The sequence below is a fragment of the Lampetra planeri genome, chromosome 30, assembly GCF_965212315.1.
Source record: "Lampetra planeri chromosome 30, kcLamPlan1.2.h2, whole genome shotgun sequence".
Lineage (NCBI taxonomy): Eukaryota > Metazoa > Chordata > Hyperoartia > Petromyzontiformes > Petromyzontidae > Lampetra > Lampetra planeri.
Window position 1 is genome coordinate 1,364,228 of NC_136136.1, and position 22,654 is coordinate 1,386,881.

Consider the following 22,654-nt stretch of genomic DNA (forward strand, 5'->3'; position numbering starts at 1 on the left):
GAAGTGCCCGATGTAGATCTTCATGGACCAGATGCTAAATTTAAAATGCCTAAAATGAAAATGCCAAAGTTTGGTTTCTCAGGACCAAAGCTTCACGGACCTGATCTAGATTTTGATGTCAATCTTCCCAAAGGTGATGTTAACGTTTCTGCTCCTAAAGTGGACATTGATGTTAAGGGTCCAAAATTGCAGGGAGATGTCAAAGGGCCAAAACTGGAAGGAGAGATGTCTCTACCTGATGTAGACATGCAAGGACCAGATTGGAAAATTAAAGGGCCCAACATAAAAATGCCACATATTTCGGGACCCAAAATATCGGCTCCGGATCTTAACTTGGACGTAAAAATGCCAAAGTTTAAAGGAGGAGTTGATGTGTCAGGACCGAAAGTAGAGGGTGATGTGAAAGTTCCGGATGTTGATTTGGATGTTGAATCGCCTGATGTAGATCTCCAGGGACCAGATGGTAAATTTAAATTTCCTAAAATGAAAATGCCAAAGTTTGGTTTCTCAGGACCAAAGCTTCATGGACCTGATGTAGATTTTGATGTCAATCTTCCCAAAGGTGATATTAATGTTTCTGCTCCTAAAGTGGACATTGATGTTAAGGGCCCAAAATTGCAGGGAGATGTCAAAGGGCCAAAACTGGAAGGAGATATGCCCCTACCTGATGTAGACATGCAAGGACCAGATTGGAAAATTAAAGGGCCCAACATAAAAATGCCACATATTTCGGGACCCAAAATATCGGCTCCGGATCTTAACTTGGACGTAAAAATGCCAAAGTTTAAAGGAGGAGTTGATGTGTCAGGACCGAAAGTAGAGGGTGATGTGAAAGTTCCGGATGTTGATTTGGATGTTGAAGCGCCTGATGTAGATCTCCAGGGACCAGATGGTAAATTTAAATTTCCTAAAATGAAAATGCCAAAGTTTGGTTTCTCAGGACCAAAGCTTCATGGACCTGATGTAGATTTTGATGTCAATCTTCCCAAAGGTGATATTAATGTTTCTGCTCCTAAAGTGGACATTGATGTTGAGGGCCCAAAATTGCAGGGAGATGTCAAAGGGCCAAAACTGGGAGGAGATATGTCCCTACCTGATGTAGACATGCAAGGACCAGATTGGAAAATTAAAGGGCCCAACATAAAAATGCCACATATTTCGGGACCCAATATATCGGCTTCGGACCTTAACTTGGACATAAAGATGCCAAAGTTTAAAGGAGGGGTTGATGTGTCAGGACCGAAAGTAGAGGGTGATGTGAAAGTTCCAGATGTTGATTTGGATGTTGAAGTGCCCGATGTAGATCTTCATGGACCAGATGCTAAATTTAAAATGCCTAAAATGAAAATGCCAAAGTTTGGTTTCTCAGGACCAAAGCTTCACGGACCTGATCTAGATTTTGATGTCAATCTTCCCAAAGGTGATGTTAACGTTTCTGCTCCTAAAGTGGACATTGATGTTAAGGGTCCAAAATTGCAGGGAGATGTCAAAGGGCCAAAACTGGAAGGCGAGATGTCTCTACCTGATGTAGACATGCAAGGACCAGATTGGAAAATTAAAGGGCCCAACATAAAAATGCCACATATTTCGGGACCCAAAATATCGGCTCCGGATCTTAACTTGGACGTAAAAATGCCAAAGTTTAAAGGAGGAGTTGATGTGTCAGGACCGAAAGTAGAGGGTGATGTGAAAGTTCCGGATGTTGATTTGGATGTTGAATCGCCTGATGTAGATCTCCAGGGACCAGATGGTAAATTTAAATTTCCTAAAATGAAAATGCCAAAGTTTGGTTTCTCAGGACCAAAGCTTCATGGACCTGATGTAGATTTTGATGTCAATCTTCCCAAAGGTGATGTTAACGTTTCTGCTCCTAAAGTGGACATTGATGTTAAGGGTCCAAAATTGCAGGGAGATGTCAAAGGGCCAAAGCTGGAAGGAGAGATGTCCCTACCTGATGTAGACATGCAAGGACCAGATTGGAAAATTAAAGGGCCCAACATAAAAATGCCACATATTTCGGGACCCAAAATATCGGCTCCGGATATTAACTTGGACGTAAAAATGCCAAAGTTTAAAGGAGGAGTTGATGTGTCAGGACCGAAAGTAGAGGGTGATGTGAAAGTTCCGGATGTTGATTTGGATGTTGAAGCACCTGATGTAGATCTCCAGGGACCAGATGGTAAATTTAAATTTCCTAAAATGAAAATGCCAAAGTTTGGTTTCTCAGGACCAAAGCTTCATGGACCTGATGTAGATTTTGATGTCAATCTTCCCAAAGGTGATATTAATGTTTCTGCTCCTAAAGTGGACATTGATGTTAAGGGCCCAAAATTGCAGGGAGATGTCAAAGGGCCAAAACTGGAAGGAGATATGTCCCTACCTGATGTAGACATGCAAGGACCAAATTGGAAAATTAAAGGGCCCAACATAAAAATGCCACATATTTCGGGACCCAAAATATCGGCTCCGGATCTTAACTTGGACGTAAAAATGCCAAAGTTTAAAGGAGGAGTTGATGTGTCAGGACCGAAAGTAGAGGGTGATGTGAAAGTTCCGGATGTTGATTTGGATGTTGAAGCGCCTGATGTAGATCTCCAGGGACCAGATGGTAAATTTAAATTTCCTAAAATGAAAATGCCAAAGTTTGGTTTCTCAGGACCAAAGCTTCATGGACCTGATGTAGATTTTGATGTCAATCTTCCCAAAGGTGATGTTAACGTTCCTGCTCCTAAAGTGGACATTGATGTTAAGGGTCCAAAATTGCAGGGAGATGTCAAAGGGCCAAAACTGGAAGGAGAGATGTCCCTACCTGATGTAGACATGCAAGGACCAGGTTGGAAAATTAAAGGGCCCAACATAAAAATGCCACATATTTCGGGACCCAAAATATCGGCTCCGGATCTTAACTTGGACGTAAAAATGCCAAAGTTTAAAGGAGGAGTTGATGTGTCAGGACCGAAAGTAGAGGGTGATGTGAAAGTTCCGGATGTTGATTTGGATGTTGAAGCACCTGATGTAGATCTCCAGGGACCAGATGGTAAATTTAAATTTCCTAAAATGAAAATGCCAAAGTTTGGTTTCTCAGGACCAAAGCTTCATGGACCTGATGTAGATTTTGATGTCAATCTTCCCAAAGGTGATATTAATGTTTCTGCTCCTAAAGTGGACATTGATGTTAAGGGCCCAAAATTGCAGGGAGATGTCAAAGGGCCAAAACTGGAAGGAGATATGTCCCTACCTGATGTAGACATGCAAGGACCAGATTGGAAAATTAAAGGGCCCAACATAAAAATGCCACATATTTCGGGACCCAAAATATCGGCTCCGGACCTTAACTTGGACATAAAGATGCCAAAGTTTAAAGGAGGGGTTGATGTGTCAGGACCGAAAGTAGAGGGTGATGTGAAAGTTCCAGATGTTGATTTGGATGTTGAAGTGCCCGATGTAGATCTTCATGGACCAGATGCTAAATTTAAAATGCCTAAAATGAAAATGCCAAAGTTTGGTTTCTCAGGACCAAAGCTTCATGGACCTGATGTAGATTTTGATGTCAATCTTCCCAAAGGTGATATTAATGTTTCTGCTCCTAAAGTGGACATTGATGTTAAGGGCCCAAAATTGCAGGGAGATGTCAAAGGGCCAAAACTGGAAGGAGATATGTCTCTACCTGATGTAGACATGCAAGGACCAGATTGGAAAATTAAAGGCCCCAACATAAAAATGCCACATATTTCGGGACCCAAAATATCGGCTCCAGACCTTAACTTGGACATAAAGATGCCAAAGTTTAAAGGAGGGGTTGATGTGTCAGGACCCAAACTAGAGGGAGATGTTAAAGTTCCAGATGTTGATCTGGATGTTGAAGCTCCTGATGTAGACCTCCATGGACCAGATGCTAAATTTAAATTTCCGAAAATGAAAATGCCAAAGTTTGGTTTCTCAGGACCTAAGCTTCACGGACCCGATGTAGATGTAGATCTCCCTAAAGGTGATATCGACATTTCTGTACCAAAAGTAGATGTTGATATCAAAGCTCCAAAACTTCATGGGGGTGTTGATGTGCCACATGTAGATATTCATGGTCCTGAAGGGAAAATTACAGGCCCAAAAGTGAGTGTGCCATCAATTGACGTGCAATTGCCAAAGATATCTGGCCCAGATTGTGACCTAGATGTTAAGCTGCCGAAGGTAAAGGGTAGCATTGATGTGACTGGTCCAAAATTAGAGGGTGACATTAAAGGACCCCATGTTGATGTTGATGCTAAAGCTCCAAATTTGAACATTGAGGGGTCTGATTCTAAATTTAAATTCCCCAAATTTAAAATGCCAAAGTTTGGTTTTTCATCCCCAAAATTCCATGGACCAGATGTGGATTTTGACGTAAGTCTTCCAAAAGGTGACATCGATGTTAAAAGTCCAAAGTTAAAGGGTGGTATTGATGTATCTGTGCCCAAAGTAGAAGGGGAAATGAATGTTCCTGATGTTGATGTGAGTTTGAATTCACCTGATGTGGACATTGAGGGAAAAGATGCTAAATTTAAGCTCCCCAAAATGAAAATGCCTAGCTTTGGAATATCAGGACCTAAATTTCATGGACCAGATGTAGATTTGGATCTTAGTCTTCCAAAAGGCGACTTAGATGTTTCTGTACCAAAAGTAGACATTGATGTAAAAGGCCCCAAGTTTGAAGGAGACATGAATGCACCAGATATAGATGTTGAAGGTCAACATGGCAAAATAAAAATTCCGAAATTTAAGATCCCATCAATTTCAGGACCACATATTTCTGGTCCTGATTTTGGCCTGGATTTAAAGATGCCCAAGTTAAAAGGAGACATTGATGCATCTTTGCCAAAAGTAGAGGGTGATGTTAAGGTTTCAGATGTTGATGTAAATATCAAAGGTCCCGATATGAACATAGAAGGAGCTGATGCTAAATTTAAACTGCCTAAAATGAAAATGCCTGACCTCAGTTTTTCAGGCCCCAAAATCCATGCACCAGATGTTGACATGAATCTCAGTCTTCCAAAAGGTGAAGTTTCTTTCAAAGGGCCAAAAGGGCATGGTGATGTGTCTCTTCCAGACATAGACATTGAGGGACCGGAGGGGAAAGTAAAAGGTCCAAAGATCAAGTTGCCTTCAATATCAGGATCAAATATATCTGCACCTGACCTCAATTTAGATTTGAAAATGCCAAAATTTAAGGGTGGAATTGATGTATCTGGACCAAAAGTAGAGGGTGATATAAATGTTCCAGATTTTGATGTGGACATTGAGGCACCTGATGTCAACATTGAAGGCCCAGAGGGGAAAATTAAATTGCCAAAAATGAAAAATCCAAAGATTGGATTTGCAGGTCCTAATATAGATGTAGATCTAAATATCCCAAAAGCTGATGTTAGCATTTCTTCCCCTAAACTAGATACGGACATAAAAGGGCCAAAATTAGAAGCTGATCTATCTGGACCTGATGTAGATATTGATGGATCTGACTCAAAATTCAAAATGCCTAGATTTAAACTCCCAAAATTTGGATTTTCAGGTCCTAAAGTTCATGGTCCCACTGTAGATATTGATGCTAATATTCCAAAACCTGACATTGATTTACCTTCTCCAAAAATAAAAGGAGAAGTTAAAGGACCACGTGCAGGAATTGATGTGAGTGCACCGGATGTCAATATTGAAGGGCCAGAAATGAAAATAAAAAAGCCTAAATTCAAAATGCCAAAGTTTGGATTTTCTGGACCGAAGATTCAGGGTCCTGATATAGATGCAAATGTTGATGTGAATCTCCCAACAGCTGATGTTGATATATCTTCTCCAAAATTGAAAGGAGATATCAAAGAATCTGCTGGTGGACTGGATATTCAGACACCAGATGTCAACATTGAAGGTCCAGATGCTAAGCTGAAAATGCCCAAAATGAAAATGCCAAAGATTGGATTTTCAGGTCCTAAGCTTCACGGACCTGATGTAGACTTAGATCTCAGTCTCCCAAAGGGTGAAATTAGTGCATCTGCACCGAATTTAGATATAGATGTTAAAGCACCAAAAATTCATGGTGACCTGGATGTTCCAGGAGTGGATATTGAAGGACCAGAAGGGAAAATCAAAGGTCCAAAAATATCCATGCCTTCAATTTCATTGCCCAAAATATCTGGCCCAGACCTTGATTTTGATGTGAAAATGCCAAAATTGAAAGGAGGAGTTGATGTATCAGGACCAAAAATTGAAGGGGGTGTGAAAGTACCAGATGTGGATGTGAATGTTGATGGTCCTGATATTAATCTTGAGGGACCAGAGAGTAAACTCAAATTTCCAAAAATGCCCAAATTTGCTTTTTCAGGACCAAATATTCATGGGCCTGATGTAGATTTTGATATTGCTGCACCAAAATTAGATATTAATGTGAAAGGGCCAAAAATGGAAGGACATGTGGATGTACCTCATTTGGATATAGAAGGACCTGAAGGGAAAATAAAAGGCCCAAACATGAAACTACCTTCAATGTCGGGACCCAAAGTATCAGCTCCAGACCTTGACATGAACATAAAGATGCCAAAGTTTAAAGGAGGGGTTGATGTGTCGGGACCAAAATTAGAGGGAGATGTGCATGTGCCAGATGTTGATTTGGATGTGGAAGCGCCTGATGTAGATCTCCATGGACCTGATGCTAAATTTAAATTTCCTAAAATGAAAATGCCGAAGTTCGGTTTCTCCGGACCGAAGCTACATGGGCCTGATGTAGATTTTGATCTCAGTTTTCCAAAAGCTGACGTTGACATTGCTGCACCAAAAGTAGATCTTGATGTTAAAGGGCCAAAAATAGCAGGAGATATTGAAGCACCAAATCTAAATATTGAGGGTTCAGGAGGAAAAATGAAAAGCCCCAAATTCAAAATGCCTTCATTTTCAGGACCAAAAATATCAGGTCCAGACCTTAACGTAGACATAAAATCACCAAAGTTTAAGGGTGGAGTTGATATGTCAGGACCAATGCTTGAAGGTGACATCAATATTCCCAATGTTGATTTGGATGTTGAAGCGCCTGATGTAGATCTCCATGGACCAGATGCTAAATTCAAATTTCCTAAAATGAAAATGCCAAAGTTCGGATTCTCAGGACCTAAGCTCCATGGACCTGATGTCGACTTGGATCTTAGTCTTCCAAAAGCTGACTTTGATATTGCTGCACCAAAAGTGGACATTGATGTTAAAGGACCCAAATTACATGGAGATGTGTCTCTACCTGATGTAGACATTGATGGACCAGAAGGAAAAATTAAAGGTCCAAAAATAAAAATGCCAGATATTACAGGCCCCCAAATCTCTGCTCCAGACCTTAACTTGGACATGAAGATGCCAAAGTTTAAAGGAGGGGTTGATGTGTCAGGACCAAAACTAGAGGGAGATGTGCATGTGCCAGATGTTGATTTGGATGTGGAAGCGCCTGATGTAGATCTCCATGGACCAGATGCTAAATTTAAATTTCCTAAAATGAAAATGCCAAAGTTTGGATTCTCAGGACCTAAGCTTCATGGGCCTGATGTAGATTTAGACCTCAGTCTACCAAAAGGTGACATTGATATTGCTGCACCTAAAGTAGATGTTGATGTTAAAGGGCCCAAAATCGAGGGAGATATTGAAGGACCACATATAAATGTTGAAGGTTCAGGGGGAAAAATAAAAAGCCCAAAATTCAAAATGCCCTCATTTTCAGGGCCTAAAATATCAGGTCCTGACCTAAATTTGGATGTAAAAATGCCAAAGTTAAAGGGTGGAGTTGATGTATCTGGACCAAAGGTTGAAGGTGACATCAATGTTCCTGACGTTGATTTGGATGTTGAAGTGCCTGATGTAGATCTACATGGGCCAGATGCAAAATTTAAATTTCCTAAAATGAAAATGCCAAAGTTTGGTTTCTCAGGACCAAAGCTTCATGGACCTGATCTAGATTTAGATGTCAATCTTCCCAAAGGTGATCTTAATGTTTCCGCTCCTAAGATGGACATTGATGTTAAAGGCCCAAAATTGCATGGAGATGCATCTCTTCCTGATGTGGACATTGAAGGACCAGATTGGAAAATTAAAGGTCCCAACATAAAAATGCCACATATTTCAGGACCCAAAATATCAGCTCCAGACCTTAACTTGGATGTAAAGATGCCAAAGTTTAAAGGAGGGGTTGATGTGTCAGGACCAAAACTAGAGGGAGATGTGCATGTGCCAGATGTTGATTTGGATGTTGAAGCACCTGATTTAGATCTTCATGGACCAGATGCTAAATTTAAAATGCCTAAAATGAAAATGCCAAAGTTTGGTTTCTCAGGACCGAAGCTTCATGGACCTGATCTAGATTTAGATGTCAATCTTCCCAAAGGTGATCTTAATGTTTCCGCTCCTAAGATGGACATTGATGTTAAAGGCCCAAAATTGCAAGGAGATGCATCTCTTCCTGATGTGGACATTGAAGGACCAGATTGGAAAATTAAAGGTCCCAACATAAAAATGCCACATATTTCAGGACCCAAAATATCAGCTCCAGACTTTAACATGGATGTAAAGATGCCAAAGTTTAAAGGAGGGGTTGATGTGTCAGGCCCAAAACTAGAGGGAGATGTGCATGTGCCAGATGTTGATTTTGATGCTGAAGCTCCTGATGTAGATCTTCATGGGCCAGATGCTAAATTTAAATTTCCTAAAATGAAAATGCCAAAGTTTGGTTTCTCAGGACCAAAGCTTCATGGACCTGATCTAGATTTAGATGTCAATCTTCCCAAAGGTGATCTTAATGTTTCCGCTCCTAAGATGGACATTGATGTTAAAGGCCCAAAATTGCAAGGAGATGCATCTCTTCCTGATGTGGACATTGAAGGACCAGATTGGAAAATTAAAGGTCCCAACATAAAAATGCCACATATTTCAGGACCCAAAATATCAGCACCAGACTTTAACATGGATGTAAAGATGCCAAAGTTTAAAGGAGGGGTTGATGTGTCAGGACCAAAACTAGAGGGAGATGTGCATGTGCCAGATGTTGATTTGGATGTTGAAGCACCTGATTTAGATCTTCATGGACCAGATGCTAAATTTAAAATGCCTAAAATGAAAATGCCAAAGTTTGGTTTCTCAGGACCAAAGCTTCATGGACCTGATCTAGATTTAGATGTCAATCTTCCCAAAGGTGATCTTAATGTTTCCGCTCCTAAGATGGATATTGATGTTAAAGGCCCAAAATTGCATGGAGATGCATCTCTTCCTGATGTGGACATTGAAGGACCAGATTGGAAAATTAAAGGTCCCAACATAAAAACGCCACATATTTCAGGACCCAAAATATCAGCTCCAGACTTTAACATGGATGTAAAGATGCCAAAGTTTAAAGGAGGGGTTGATGTGTCAGGCCCAAAACTAGAGGGAGATATGCATGTGCCAGATGTTGATTTTGATGCTGAAGCTCCTGATGTAGATCTTCATGGGCCAGATGCAAAATTTAAATTTCCTAAAATGAAAATGCCAAAGTTTGGTTTCTCAGGACCAAAGCTTCATGGACCTGATCTAGATTTAGATGTCAATCTTCCCAAAGGTGATCTTAATGTTTCCGCTCCTAAGATGGACATTGATGTTAAAGGCCCAAAATTGCAAGGAGATGCATCCCTTCCTGATGTGGACATTGAAGGACCAGATTGGAAAATTAAAGGTCCCAACATAAAAATGCCACATATTTCAGGACCCAAAATATCAGCTCCAGACCTGAACATGGACATAAAGATGCCGAAGTTCAAAGGAGGGGTTGATGTGTCAGGACCCAAACTAGAGGGAGATGTGCATGTGCCAGATGTTGATTTGGATGTTGAAGTGCCCGATGTAGATCTTCATGGACCAGATGCTAAATTTAAAATGCCTAAAATGAAAATGCCAAAGTTTGGTTTCTCAGGACCAAAGCTTCACGGACCTGATCTAGATTTAGATGTCAATCTTCCCAAAGGTGATCTCAATGTTTCTGCTCCAAAAGTGGACATTGATGTTAAAGGCCCAAAATTGCAGGGAGATGCATCTCTTCCTGATGTAGACATGGAAGGTCCAGCCTGGAAAATTAAGGGTCCCAACATAAAAATGCCACATATTTCAGGACCCAAAATATCAGCTCCAGACCTTAACTTAGATGTAAAGATGCCAAAGTTTAAAGGAGGGGTTGATGTGTCAGGCCCAAAACTAGAGGGAGATGTGCATGTACCAGATGTTGATATGGATGTTGAAGTGCCTGATGTAGATCTCCATGGACCAGATGCTAAATTTAAATTTCCTAAAATGAAAATGCCAAAGTTTGGATTCTCCGGACCTAAAGTTCATGGGCCTGATGTAGATTTGGATCTCAGTCTCCCTAAAGGTGACATTGATATGGATGCACCTAAGATAGATATCGATCTCAAAGGGCCAAAATTGCAGGGTGATGTTGATATTAATGCTCCTTCGGTCGATGTTGAAGGTCCTGAAGGCCACCTTAAAATGCCCAAAGTAAAATTACCAAAGTTCGAGGTAAATCTTCCAAAAATTAAAGGCCCAGATATAAACCTTGATGTAGGTTCTCCAAAAGCTGACATCGATATATCTGGACCAAAAATTAAAGGTGACATGAGAGCTCCTGACATAAATATTGATGCACCAGATATATCATTAAAAGGACCGGATGTGAAAGCTAAAGGTTCTAAGTTCAAACTTCCAAAGTTTGGTCTGTCTGGTAAAAAACCTTCCTTAACTGATATTGACATGGATCTAAAATCTCCTGATTTTGATGCAGATGTAAGTCTCCCAGAAATGAATGTCTCTGGCACAGCAGGGGAACATTTTGATGTAGAGTCCCCAAATTTATCGGCTGAAGGGCCTGATTTTAAGCTTAAAAAATCTAAGTTCAAGATGCCGAAAGTTGGATTTACTGGCCCCAAAGTCAAAGGATCAACCTTAGATGTAGATATGAGCTTGCCAAAAGGGGATGTTGACATTGGATTTCCAACAATTGAAGGAGACATTAAAATCCCAAAAGCTGATTTATCTTGTCCAAAAATTAAAGGGGAATTTGAAGGTCCAGATATTGCAGTGAACACTTCGTTACCAGACATTAATGTTGAAGGTCCTGATTATAAATTGAAAAAGCCCAAGTTTAAAATGCCGAAGTTTGGATTTTCAGGCCCCAAAGTTCAAGGCCCAGACATCGATGTTGATCTTAGTCCTCCAAAAGTTGATCTCAATGCACCCAAATTAGATATTGATCTTCGAGGGCCAGAATTTGAAGGGGAATTTTCAGGACTCAATGTAGACATAGAGGGCCCAGAAGGAAAAGTTAAGGGTCCAAAGTTAAAGAAGCCTACCTTGGGATTCTCAGGACCCAAAGTATCTGGCCCTAACCTTGACATGGATGTCAAAATGCCAAAGATAAAGGGAGGTGTTAATGTGTCAGGACCAGCATTAGGTGACATTAATGTTCCAGGTGTTGATTTGGATGTTGGTACTGCTGATATTGATGTGGAAGGACTGGATGCTAAGTTTAAACTTCCTACTGTCAAACTTCCCAAATTTGGGCTTTCAGGGCCCAAATTGGATGCTCCAGATGTAGACATTAGTCTTCCAAAAGGTGAGATTGATGCATCTCTACCTAAAGTAGATATTGGAGTTAAAGGGCCAGGCTTTCATGGGGACATTGCAGGTCCACATATGGATATTGGGGGACCAGAAGGAAAAATCAAAGGTCCCAAGATATCTGGACCAGATGTTGATTTGAGTCTTAAAATGCCAAAGATGAAGGGGGGCATGGCCATATCTGCACCAAAAATAGAAGGTGACATTAAGGCTCCTAATATGGACATTGATGTCAATGCACCTGACATGAACATTCAAGGCACAGATTCCAAATTCCACCTGCCCAAAATGAAAATGCCCAAGTTTGGCTTTTCAGGACCTCAAATACATGGACCAGATGTAGGTGTTGACCTAAACTTACCAGAAGGTGGCATTGATGTTTCTGCACCTTCGCTAGACCTTAATGTTAAAGGAGCAAAAGTTAAAGGAGACATTGATGCACCCAGTGTAGACATTGAGGGACCGGAAGGAAAAATAAAAGGTCCAAAAGTTAAAATGCCTACAATAGATATTTCGGGACCCAAGATCTCTGGACCAGATATTGATATGGGTCTTAAAATGCCAAAGATAAAGGGGGGTATGGACATATCTGTACCAAAAGTAGAAGGTGATCTTAAGTCTCCAAATATGGGTATTGATGTCCATGCACCTAACATAAGCATTGAAGGACCAGATTCAAAATTCCATCTACCCAAAATGAAAATGCCCAAGTTTGGTTTCTCAGGTCCAAAATTAGAAGGACCAGATGTGGATGTGGATGTTAACATTCCAAAAACTGACATTGATATTTCCTCACCAAAACTGGATGTTGACATTAAAGGGCCAAAACTGGAAGGAGATGTTTCCATACCTGGTGTTGATATTGAAGGACCAGATGCAACATTTAAAATGCCCAAAATTAAAAAGCCTAAATTTGGTTTTTCAGGTCCTAAAGTTCATGGTCCAAATGTAGATGTGGACCTCAGTCTTCCAAAAGGTGACATAGACATTGACGTTAAAGGTCCAAAAGTGAAGGGTGATGTTGGTGCACCGCATTTGGATATAGAAGGCCCTGGAGGAAAAATCAAAGGCCCAAAGTTTCAAATGCCATCTTTCAATCTTTCAGGACCAAATATATCAGGCCCAGATCTTGATGTGGATGTTAAATTGCCAAAGGCAAAAGGTGGTGCCGATGTGTCTGGTCTGGAAATAAAAGGAGATGTCAGAGCACCAGACATTGGTGTGAATACCCATTCGCCAGATTTAACTATTGAAGGACCTGAAGTTAAATCCAAAAAGTCTAAATTTAAAATGCCAAAACTTGGGTTTTCAGGCTCCAAAGTTCAGGGCCCAACTGTGGATTTAGACTTCAGCCCTCCAAAAGGAGAATTTGACATGTCTACACCAGGAGCAGATTATGATGTTAAAATTCCAAAACTTCATGGGGATACACCCAAAGTGAACATTGAAGCACCCAAAGTGAACATTGAAGGAGGAGGAGGACAATTCAAAGGTCCAAAAGTAAGCATGCCTTCTGTAGCAATTTCAGGGCCCAAAATATCTGGTGAAAACCTTGATGTGAATCTTAAGATGCCAAAAGGTAAGGGAGGTATTGATATATCCGGTTCAAATATTGAAGGTGATTGGAATACAGGAACAAATATTAAATTTGATGCAAATGCCCCTGATGTTGATATTGAAGGTCCTGAAGGGAAGTTGAAAATGCCAAAAATCAAATTACCAAAGTTTGAAATAAACCTTCCACAAGTGAAACAACCAGAAGCAGGGGTAGGTGTTGGCTCACATGATATAGCTGTATCTGGTCAAGTGAAAGGAGAAATTAAAACCCCAGAAGGTGGAATACATTTACATGGGCCTGATGTGAAGATTGAAGGGCCAGATGCAAAGCTTAAAATGCCAAAAATTAAAATTCCCAAATTTGATGTTAATCTGCCCAAAGTAAAAGGTCCTGAAGTTGATGTTGACCTCCAAAGTTCGGACTTTTCTGGACCATCATTTAAAGGTGATGTGGATATGCCAGATGTAAATGTCAGTATGGATTCCCCAGATTTTAACATTGAGGGTGCAGAAGGAAAGGTGAAAAAGGGCAAAATGAAAATGCCTAAGTTTGGATTTCATGGAAAAACAAGCAAGCCAAAATCAGATGTAGATCTTGACTTGCCAGAAGCTAAAGGAGAAGTAGAATTTTCATCCTCCAGAGTAAAATTCAAAGGACCTAAAGTCAAGGGTGGAGGTGATGGGTCATTGAGTAGTTTTGATGATGCACATTTATCGGTAAAATCGCCCACTTCAAAAAGTCCAGGTATTGGGATTTCCTCTAAGGGTTCCTATACCATCGGTGGATATGCATCTGGTGGTGCCGAGTGTGACCCCACACTACTAGGCGTACATTCTGGTAGCTCGGACCTCGCTGCAAGATCGAGCAATGGCCAAGATGATGCCGAAGGGAAAGGCAAAGGTAAAATAAAACTGCCAGGATTTTCGTTTGGAACTAAGAAAAAGGGCTCCGCAAACATCTCTGGAAGCAGCGAATTTGACGGATCGGTAGAGGGCGGTTCCTTCCATTTTGGCGCGCCGGAAGTCCGAATGTCCTCGTCAAATTCCGAGCACGACTCCGATTCGGGTGCGGCAGGTTCAGCAAAGCTGCACCTTCCAAAGATTGGCTTCAAGAAGCCAAAGGAATGAGCAGTGATTCCCCTGAAAATGTAGTAATAGCATAGGGTTACTTGCGCTCATCTGGTCCTGGTTTGTCTACATTTGGAGAAACTGATAACCTAATAAATCACTTTGTACATACAGAAAAATCTATAAGTATCGGCATACCTGTTAAGTTATCGTAGTTTTTTTTCCTCTTAAACACCAATTCACGTACTCACAAATCTATAAATAAAATTTCGTTGTATTGTCCAAGCTATGAATTTGTTTTGTAATTGAATAATAGAAAATACTGCTAGGGTGATTAGTTCTAAGAATAAAATGTGGGAGCCTGAGTTATCCGAAGACAGAGCCCCTGTACAAATGGTCCACTTATTATTGGCTGTAGTTGGTAATGTAGTGTAGTTTTTAGAAAAGTAAGTTTGTACATTTATTACATGCTAAGATTTTCTTCGTGGATGATTAGTATTCGACTTGTTACATTTTATTATTCGCAAAACACATTAACATCACCTACTCGTACAATATATTGTAATGTTGTCTTTTTTGCTACGAATAACTTTTAATACAGCTGTTTCGCAGGTGTGTTTTGGCAGTTCTGTTGGATGAAAATAAAAACCCTTTTTAAAGCAGCTTTCAACTTGGGTCTCAGCAGATGCTAAATAAAATGTATCTTAACGCAAAGGGTTATTTTTACAAGGCCTTGACTACTGTTTCCCTCCAGCCCAAGGATATCTACTTTTTTAGTTCTGCCTTTTAAGAGACGAATGAGAACTCTCCACCTGTTGCAACATTACTCCCATGCAAAGCGGGTGGGGAAAGCAAGGGTGTATATAACACGTGAAACGTTGAGTGGATCCACCCGATAATACAAGGACCTTTTCAATGTAGTGGGTCACGCTGATGAAAGATTTGCCAAGTGCTTATTCCAAAGATGTCTTCATACTGTGATCTTCATTTTTTAAAGCAACATTGTGTTCTTCCTGGAAAACCTACACTTTGGCATACATTCTTAACTTTAGAATACTAAATATCGGTCCAAACAAATCCTTGCAATTTAAGGCTGTACACTTCACAATTTTAAGAGTAGTTTGTTGGTGTCCATAGATGTTGTGAAGGTGTCTGTAGACAGGATAAGTCTATTCTTGGTTCTCTCGGTAAAGTCACGTAGATAGAAAACAAACATCTAAATTAAAAGCAAAAAGAAACCCACGACGTTTCGATCGCAACACAAGCGGTCTTCTTCAGGTTTTTTTTGCTTTTAATTTTGATTTTTTGTTGTCTATCACGTGACTTTACCGAAATTACCAAAAATATGAATTCCTGCAGTCACGAAAGTTGTAAGTCTAAGGATAAGGCGAGTGGCACGTTTGATCGGTTTTTATTTCTAAATGTGATCGACAGAACAATGTTTTTTTTTCACTTTTAATATTAATTAAAAAATGCTTATTACGTAAGCTCTTCACTGTTTGTGTAATGGGGATGCTTATTTGTTATTTCTTTTGTTTATATATATTTGCACTTTGTTTATTAAATTACTGCTTCTTGAGCTGCTTCGATGGTTGGACGTATATTTTTTTTAAGTTCTTTCATATTCGCTTCATGGAACATTTTTAGTAACCAAATCACAATATAAGACATTGGGGTGTATGGTGTTTTGTAATAGAAACAAGTACTTTGCCTTGTTATATTTTTCTTAACTGAATAATGTAGTTTTAATCGACTTTTTTAATGTGACGTCCAATATTCCACCCAATTAAAGCAGTTTCAGTCGGTAAGGGGGTGTCTTTTATGAATGTCCAACGTGGCCTTAATGCTGGTGTTCAATGGTGGCTCTGTAATTAATTTTTTGTAAATATTCCTGCATCACTCATGTATTGGGGTCTTTACCATTAAAGAGAAGCATAATTACACTGCTGTATCGTCTGTTTGTTGACACTTGTTCACACATCTCGCGGTAGTTTAATTGAGAAATCCCTTTTATAGTTTTATGGGCCAAAGCTGACGTTGCTACAACCTTTTTATTTTTTTGACAAAAAAAAATCACTTATTGGTACCACATGAGGTGGCAAAGTCTAGTAATGGTTTTTGTAATCCTCCACGTGTGTGGGACATATTCTGATATGATAACCTTTGCGGAGTGGCAGCTTAGTTGTAGTTACCATGACTTTTATACCCATACCATATGACAGGCGTCCGGAACGATGAAATGGGCATTATGACTGAAAAACTACCTAGACAAAAGCCAGTTAGGTCACGAACTGGTCTTAATTGGTGTGAATACATAATGAAAACACAGGATAATAAGGAATAACATAGTGAGGTAAGGAACTACTTGGATATTATAAACTTTGTTTACTTGGCAAAGTTTGTATAAAATCGTAAAAGTGAACTTTATTAAATTTAAAAAGTATTTTTTTTTTATTTTAATCAATTATAACAAAGTTATTGGTAATAACTGTGTGCATGTTATGAAAGTTTACAATTTATAGAAGCAAAATATAAAAAAATATAAAAATTGACAAACTGAACAAAAATAATTATTTTTGCCTGTAATAGCTGGCCTGAACTAATAATCTTAACAGGTACATGAACAATACATTGAGGGTAAAGTTAACACTTTAGATATCTTTACTGAACAGAAATAATACAGAACCACCAATACTTGCCTCACCTGCCAGTAAAGGATCATGAGCAGACAAGCTGCTAGAAACAGAAGGAAAACAGATGGCGCCAATCTCTTCCAGACTTAACTAAGTCACTGACATTGAAGAACAAGCGTGAATAAATGCAAGAATTTGTATGAAATACATGCCTTGGGGACAAACATCCATTTTGTAAGTTATGTATTGTCTTCATGAACAGCAGAGGTGTTGGAATGTTTTATTTGTAACGTCTGGGCAAACAGGCGTGATTGCGATAGGTGCAAAAACAGGTTTCCTGCGAGAAAAAAATAAACAGCTGCTCATTTAAAAAAGGTTATCATGTATTATTTTACTTCTGTTGGTGTAACAAATACAATGGCACCATTGAAGTTGTGCCACCTTGGCTGGTACCGATATTTAATTTACTCAATTATCGATATGGCTTATGAGTAAATTATCTGATCACCCACTCCTAAAATGGATATCACGTAATTCACCGCCGTTGGCCACACAATGTTGGAACCACGAAAGTTATGCCACCTCCTCGGGTGGCACCGGCAAGTGTTAATGTCTGGTCTGAGATCGTGGACTCTTAATGAGCATAGCTTGTCACGTGTGTTGTGACCTCACATCGTGTTCTGGCCTCTGTGACGACACCGCGCTGTGCTGTGGACACCCGTGCGCTTTGTGCACCCGGACCTGACAGCTTATTCAGTGCACTTAGGGGCCGTCCATAAATGACGTCACGCGATTTTGGACACTTTTTGAACCCCCCACCCTCGTCACACGACGTCACAAAAAGTCAGACCCCCCCTCAAATATGCCCCCCCCCCAAATAAAACATGCTTCAAATCGCTTTAAACTATTGTCATTGTAGTGCGTATTTAATGTGGCGCTGCACTTTTATGTTGTAGGAGAAAACATTTATTAAAAAGTCTATTTAATTGAGTAGAACGTGTTGTCTATATTTATTTAAAGTTGCGCATTTTTATGTTGACGTCACCTTTTTCAACCCCCCTCCCTCATCACACATCGTCACAAATGTCTGACCACCCCCCCCCTAGGTGCGTGACGTAATTTATGGACGGCCCCTTATCACCGTGTGCTTTGTGCACCGTGACATCACATCGAGTCTGGAGCAGACTGTGCGTGATATTCCTATTCCTGTGGTTAATACACCGAGAGCAAGGACCAGGGTTGCACCCAGAACCTCAGCCTCCGGCTCCAATCTCCAGAGCAGGACACCAATTGCCAAACTGCTCCAGCTCTAGGGCCCAGGCCGGTGCGAATCTTTCCATTCCACGTATGCCAAAGGTGTCACAACGTACGAATCCGCTTGCTAACTGCGCATTAACGTACCCGCACATCGCACACGAGTATTTTAATGACAATGCCATACGCCCAACTCGTATTCAATGGGAGAAACAGCACACAGAGCTGCCTGCTTGTCATGCTCAGACTTTTTGTTCAGGATGACCACAATCGCATAAAGCTATACGATTTATTTCCCAAATAATACTACGTGAATTACATTACAGGAAGAAATGTATCAATAAATCACCATTTTCAGCTCCGTGTTCATCAACTCCAGGATGAAGTACTCGCCATGCCACGTCATAGTATGTAGCTATATTGAACCATACAGGTTGTTGTCAATATAAATGATGAGGTTCATGTGGGGCTGGGAATTGAATGGTCGCCAGGTTTATAGAACAAAAAATAACCCTCGACAGGTGTAGAGCATCTACATCTTCCTTGCAAAATAATGGATCACAACAATCCTAAGACGGTTTGAATCGATAACATCACGTGGCCAGTGTTTGCCATGTGGATAATCACACACGTTCACATTTACAATCAGTGCTGGTTGGCAAGGAAATTCAGATACTTCTTGGAACTGATGGTAGCCGTAGCCAGGATTGAAATTAGGTAAATGCGTTTCTATTGCACAAACCACTGCACCACCATTCTCTCCATCAATAGACCAGGTTCCAATTTCTTAATTAATCTATTTAAAGTTAAATTCATGCTTCATTAACAGAATTAGTGAAAATGAGTTGAAATTCACAGAATTCAAAGTAGTATTATTGTGAAATATACTTTATTCAAACAACCAGTCCACAGCATGACTCAATTTTAATTTCTCCACAACAGTGCCTTGAGTTTTATCTTCATCTAACATAATGGACATACAAAAATAGCTTTTATTCAATGCCGATATTTACAAGTAGCATTTAATACATAGTCCCTACACATAATCCCGTGAATTTTACGTCACTTTTAATACAACAAGTTAATTTTAACATTTAGCCTTTGTCAGAATACGCTATTGCATTCCTTTTAGGAATAAAGTGTATGGCTGCCTAAGTTAGAAGGCGTAATAAAGGCGACTATCAAAAGTTCCTCCAATATGGATTTTCATAATTGTATAATTTGTCGTCTCTTCTACTGCCGGCAGTCGAAGCAGAAAACAGCATCGCAGTGGTTGTTATAGCTACACACACACACAAAAAACATGTCAGACAATCAGAAACATTGCTTGCACGACCACAAATTCAGTCACAGACACATATACAGCCCTTTGTCAATCCACTGCTCGATCTCGGCCACACTATGCAGGGTTACAAGGAATATTTTACCATTCATCACCACACCGGTAAATGTGGGTTGGTGATGGTGGGGGGCGGGGGGAGTACAGTACAACAATGGATTCTCCTGCACTGCCCTCTACTGCCCACCTTGTGGTCCTGTAGCAGGGCGACAAAGTGGGCAGTAGAGCAAACCTTGAGAGCTTGTGGGATCTATCACATTGTGGGTGATTTGGTCATAAGTATTGACATTACTTGCTTAATGGCAGTTGTATACCGTTACATGTATATACACACAAACGAGCAGGTAGGTGAGAACGATTATAGCTACGTGGAATGATGTCCATCCCTATAATCCAGCAGTTTAGAGGCAATGGTTGGGTGGATTATGTACGTTTGTGAAACTTAAGCCTGCTGGGCTGCGGGGGGTGGCCAGGAGGTAGCAGCATTGCATCTGGGTACATGAACTCGTGAGTATGAAGCGTTCAGTGTTAACCCCTCGTATATTCAGGTTTTCGCTGAGTAATGCAGCTTCTTCCCATATTAAAAACACTTCTCCAAAAAACTTGGTAAAACATCCCAATGCAGGATACTTCTTAAAAAAAAAAAACTTCGTATTTGGTAAAGCTTTACTAGACATCCATGGTGGGGGGGGGGGGTCAAAGGGAGGCCCTTAAACACTTATTTGAGAAGGCACTGCATACGACTTGCCTCGTCTGTCAAACAGTTGAAAAATGGGTAAACAACAGCCTGGCCTCTTGTTCCACGCCAAACCACGGGAACTGTCATGCCCAGTTACACTTATGAAGCATGTGCCGCTATTAAACTGCTCCCAATGCCAGCAAAACGCACAAGGGGACGGTAGGGTCAAGACGCCGCACACAACCAGTGCCGACACACGATGGCACCTCCGTGAAACCTGCTTCCATCGCCCATTTGCTGACATGTAGAGTTGCAACGCTCTGTGACAGTTCTGAACGGATGCTACATCATATAAAAGACACAGAAATAAAGAAAATGTTACGTAGCAACTGACTCGACGGCGGAGCACACTGTGCAGAAGGTCGATGCGCAGCCGATGCACAGTTGAGAGCAGTTCCGGCACACACGGCGGTCGCATCGGCTGCACCGGCCGTGAACCCCGTCGGTCCGCGTGCACGTGCTGCACACGAGGTGCGTGCTTGCTGTGTCCGCAAACAAGGGGTCAGAGATGCGTGCAACATGCAGGTGAGCATGGTACAGGTCCATTTGAAAAACACACACTCTTTGTAACAATGTTGTCACAATGACAAGCCACTTTTCATCATCCTCTAGTCTCTGGCACTACTACTGAATTCCAAAATAGTTTTTCTCCCCATAACAGACATTCTTTGCATTGTGCCGACCCAAAAGCTGTCCTTCCAATTCAAACTTAGCGAGATTTCAGCTGATGAAATATGAAGGAACTCGCTTTCTTTTGTGTACGAGGGCTGAGGGCTTCGGATTTTGAGTTCGGAACAGCAATGCCTCAGCAGGGCCGCTCTGCTTGTCCAGCATCAGCAGGGGCAGTAATCTCGGTCATTAGCCAAAACATCTCCGACGTAGCACCCTCGTAAACAAGTTAAAGTGTATTTATTAGGTATAGCCCTGTGAGCCATTCGGCTCTTAAATCGGGTGCAACCGCAACAAACAAAAAACATGAACAATAAAACATCTTAAAGTGACTAAGTGCAAACAGAAAATCCAAGAAAAGACAGCTAAATATTGCAGAAAAAGCACCGTACACCAACACTGTGCAAAAATCCCAGTGGGATGCAAGTCAAACAACAACAACAACCACAAGACAACTTAGATTAAGGCCATCAGTCTAACTCTGTACTACAACAAACAAACATGGCCAAACCAAAAAAAACTTTCCGAAAATCACCAAAATAAAGCCATGAAAGCAATGAAACAGAGATCATAGGGAACTGTGATCGAATTTTCAAAAGCCATGCGACTCAACGCAGCTTCTCTGCACGACGTTTTCATCGTTCGCACAATCCCAACAACCCAAACTCACTCTGTTGGGCGTCGACCGGCGGCTTGAGCAGAAGCTGCCCCCTGCTGCCCAGGTACATCTGGCCCCGGGTCGCGGCATCCCCGGGTCGCGGCATAGTGGCACCACTCTCATCAGGCGGGCCGCAGTGTCCCTTCTCCCTCGGGGACGCTGGCACCCCCCCGGCGGATGCCAGGGGAGGATCCGTACTCGCCGCCTGTGCCCCGGCGAAGAGGAGGCTCTTGGTGCGCTCTGCAACAAGTGATTGGGGGGGGGGGGTGTGAAGGCGGCATTGCGATCTGTAGCTCACTCGTCGCGTCGCTTTGCCGGCAAGTGTCACGTAGCTTGCCGGCAAGTGTCACGTATACAGGGAGCTGTCGAGGCTTGAGTCTTCCACGCCGGCCAAACGTCTCCAAACAGGTGGGAGTACCCACATTGATCTGCCGATCGACTGTGGTGAACGACTGTTCTTCACCTGAGGACGGCTGCTTGCGTTGTGGCCGAAACGTCGTGAGAATTATTTTTTTGTTTTATTTTATTTTATTATTTCCCTTCTACGTGACTTTACCGAAAGAACTAAGAAAACTTTTATACTGCTGGCTGGTTAGAGACGGTGTGGGGGAGATTGAAAATAATTGCCGATTATTTAAACTTCCGCTACCAGAGGTAGAACCGCCGACCTATGGATGTGCTGGGTATTCACACCACGGCAGCATTTAACGCGCGAACTCATATTAATTAGAAAGGGGATACTGAAAGGAAGCCGCGAGAAAACAACAATCACATCAGATTTAGCACTACATTAGTACAGTGTGCGTACAGTGCGCGTACCATACACGGCCTGCATTCGCTGGCGGGACTGCGCGCCCTCGTTCAGCTGCTTCTGCGACACGTGCGTCTTCCACTGGAGCGGCGCGCAGTCTCCGAAGGGATTGGGCCGCTTTGGCATCGCGTCGTGTCGCTGCTGAGCGCGTCAAGAGTCGCGATGATCGTCGGTGGTTGTTGTAAACTTGAGTCAGGGACGCGCGTGGCCCCACGGCTCCTGCGAAAAATAACTTTAACGTCGTGACGTCACCGTCGCCCCGCCCACGCTTGTGGGCGCTTTATTTATT

At 41.5% G+C, this 22,654-nt stretch overlaps 1 protein-coding gene across 1 annotated transcript; it reads right to left on the reverse strand.

Moving 5' to 3' along the window:
• Window positions 1–19,019: 19,019 nt before the first annotated feature.
• SIVA1 (SIVA1 apoptosis inducing factor) lies at window positions 19,020–22,609 on the reverse strand. Its single transcript, XM_078608415.1, has 4 exons — window positions 22,374–22,609; window positions 21,567–21,794; window positions 20,562–20,709; window positions 19,020–19,431 (listed from the first exon to the last, which is right to left on the reverse strand). The coding sequence occupies exons 1-4, from the start codon at window positions 22,489–22,491 to the stop codon at window positions 19,383–19,385; spliced, it is 543 nt and encodes a 180-aa protein (XP_078464541.1). The 5' UTR covers window positions 22,492–22,609; the 3' UTR covers window positions 19,020–19,382.
• Between the last annotated feature and the right edge of the window lie 45 nt (window positions 22,610–22,654).